The 1,322-nt window shown below is 35.9% G+C and overlaps 2 protein-coding genes across 2 annotated transcripts in view; one reads left to right on the forward strand and one right to left on the reverse strand.

Annotated features, from left to right (window-relative positions):
• LOC103399996 (methyl-CpG-binding domain protein 3-like) overlaps positions 1–1,322 on the forward strand; it is an 844,757-nt gene that overhangs the window by 46,189 nt on the left and 797,246 nt on the right. The window lies entirely within an intron of this gene.
• The window catches only part of yjefn3 (YjeF N-terminal domain containing 3), a 25,412-nt gene that overhangs the window by 2,437 nt on the left and 21,653 nt on the right, over positions 1–1,322 (reverse strand). Inside the window, exon 6 of the mRNA XM_008307297.3 lies at positions 536–555. Coding sequence (XP_008305519.1) covers positions 536–555 — 20 coding nt within the window. The remainder of the gene's footprint in view (positions 1–535; positions 556–1,322) is intronic.

The following is a 1,322-nucleotide window of genomic DNA, read 5'->3' on the forward strand; positions in this document are numbered from 1 at the left end:
TATTCCTACGACACATTGGAGGAGAGGACATTAAAAGACGGTCAGAAATGAAGCAAAGCACACAAAACATTTACACGGTTACTTCAGCCAGTAAATTATGACAAATTATTGTGTGTGTTTCATCAAAGGTAACATTTACACTGGGAGGAATGTTTACACGTGATCAGCAGCTGCATTTCGGGTTAATTATTTTCTATTGGGAAGCAGAATCAAACGAAACACTTGCAGACAGATAGACCTGAGACGATCCGTGACCTCTGTGCCTAAAATACAGGCCAAACAATTGTTCCCCCTGCTGTTTTTCCACCTCAGCTCGACGGTTATTAAATCTATTTTGGGGAGCTGATGGGAAAATCTATGCTGTTTATACATAACAAATCTTCAGGGGACGTCTGAAAGCACCGCAAATACTTGTGGTTTACAATCTGTGAATACAGAGGGGTCCTCGACTTCAGTCCAAGTTCCATTCTTGCTGTGTTAAGTACCTCGATATTCACCATAAGTCGTAAAACACATCAGTACTAATGTCACTCACCTCAGTGGTTACATCATAATCTAGGACAAAAAAACACAACAACAGTCTGACTGATACCGGGGAGCCATAATGAAGGCCATAAACTTCCCAATAAAACAACACAAATCAAACAAGTGAATGTAGCACAATGCAATTCATGGAGTTTGACCAGCGAATGTAAACAAAGCCGTCCACTGCCGCACAGTTTTGCTCGGCAACTCGGCCCCTTCTTAAATAATTAGACTTTTAATGCCATCCTTACTATAAACATGCCTTTCTATAGCCTATAACAGCCTATAACATATACGACATACGTCATGTCGACGCTTATTCAGCTAAAACACTGCAATGTAGTTATGTATTAAAACTTAGAACTTATGTAGATAGACTTGTATAGTATATGACCATATAAGTGCATATATATATTCTAAATCTACGTTTGTGTCTATGCACAAGCTAATTGCTAAAACACTAGGATATATAGTTATATATAGTACACTGGTTCTATCGAATGAAAACATACTACACATATTTTTTATTAGACAAATAAAAGAATATAATGAGAAAATATGTCTGAATAAAGGGAATCATGGAGGTTCAAAATATTTTGTCAACTGTTAATTGTATTTTTTTGTAAACCTCTATTATTGCTCCAGATAATTTCTGGAATATTTCCCATCAAAACATTCACACAATAATTGAACACTTAGATGTTAGCCTGTATTTAGGCATTCATACAATAATCTAATGTGTTTTTATTAAAACATATTACACATTTACATCTACAGACCAGTAAACCTGCTAGAAT

This window comes from Cynoglossus semilaevis, chromosome 2 (genome assembly GCF_000523025.1).
Source record: "Cynoglossus semilaevis isolate Cse_v1.0 chromosome 2, Cse_v1.0, whole genome shotgun sequence".
Lineage (NCBI taxonomy): Eukaryota > Metazoa > Chordata > Actinopteri > Pleuronectiformes > Cynoglossidae > Cynoglossus > Cynoglossus semilaevis.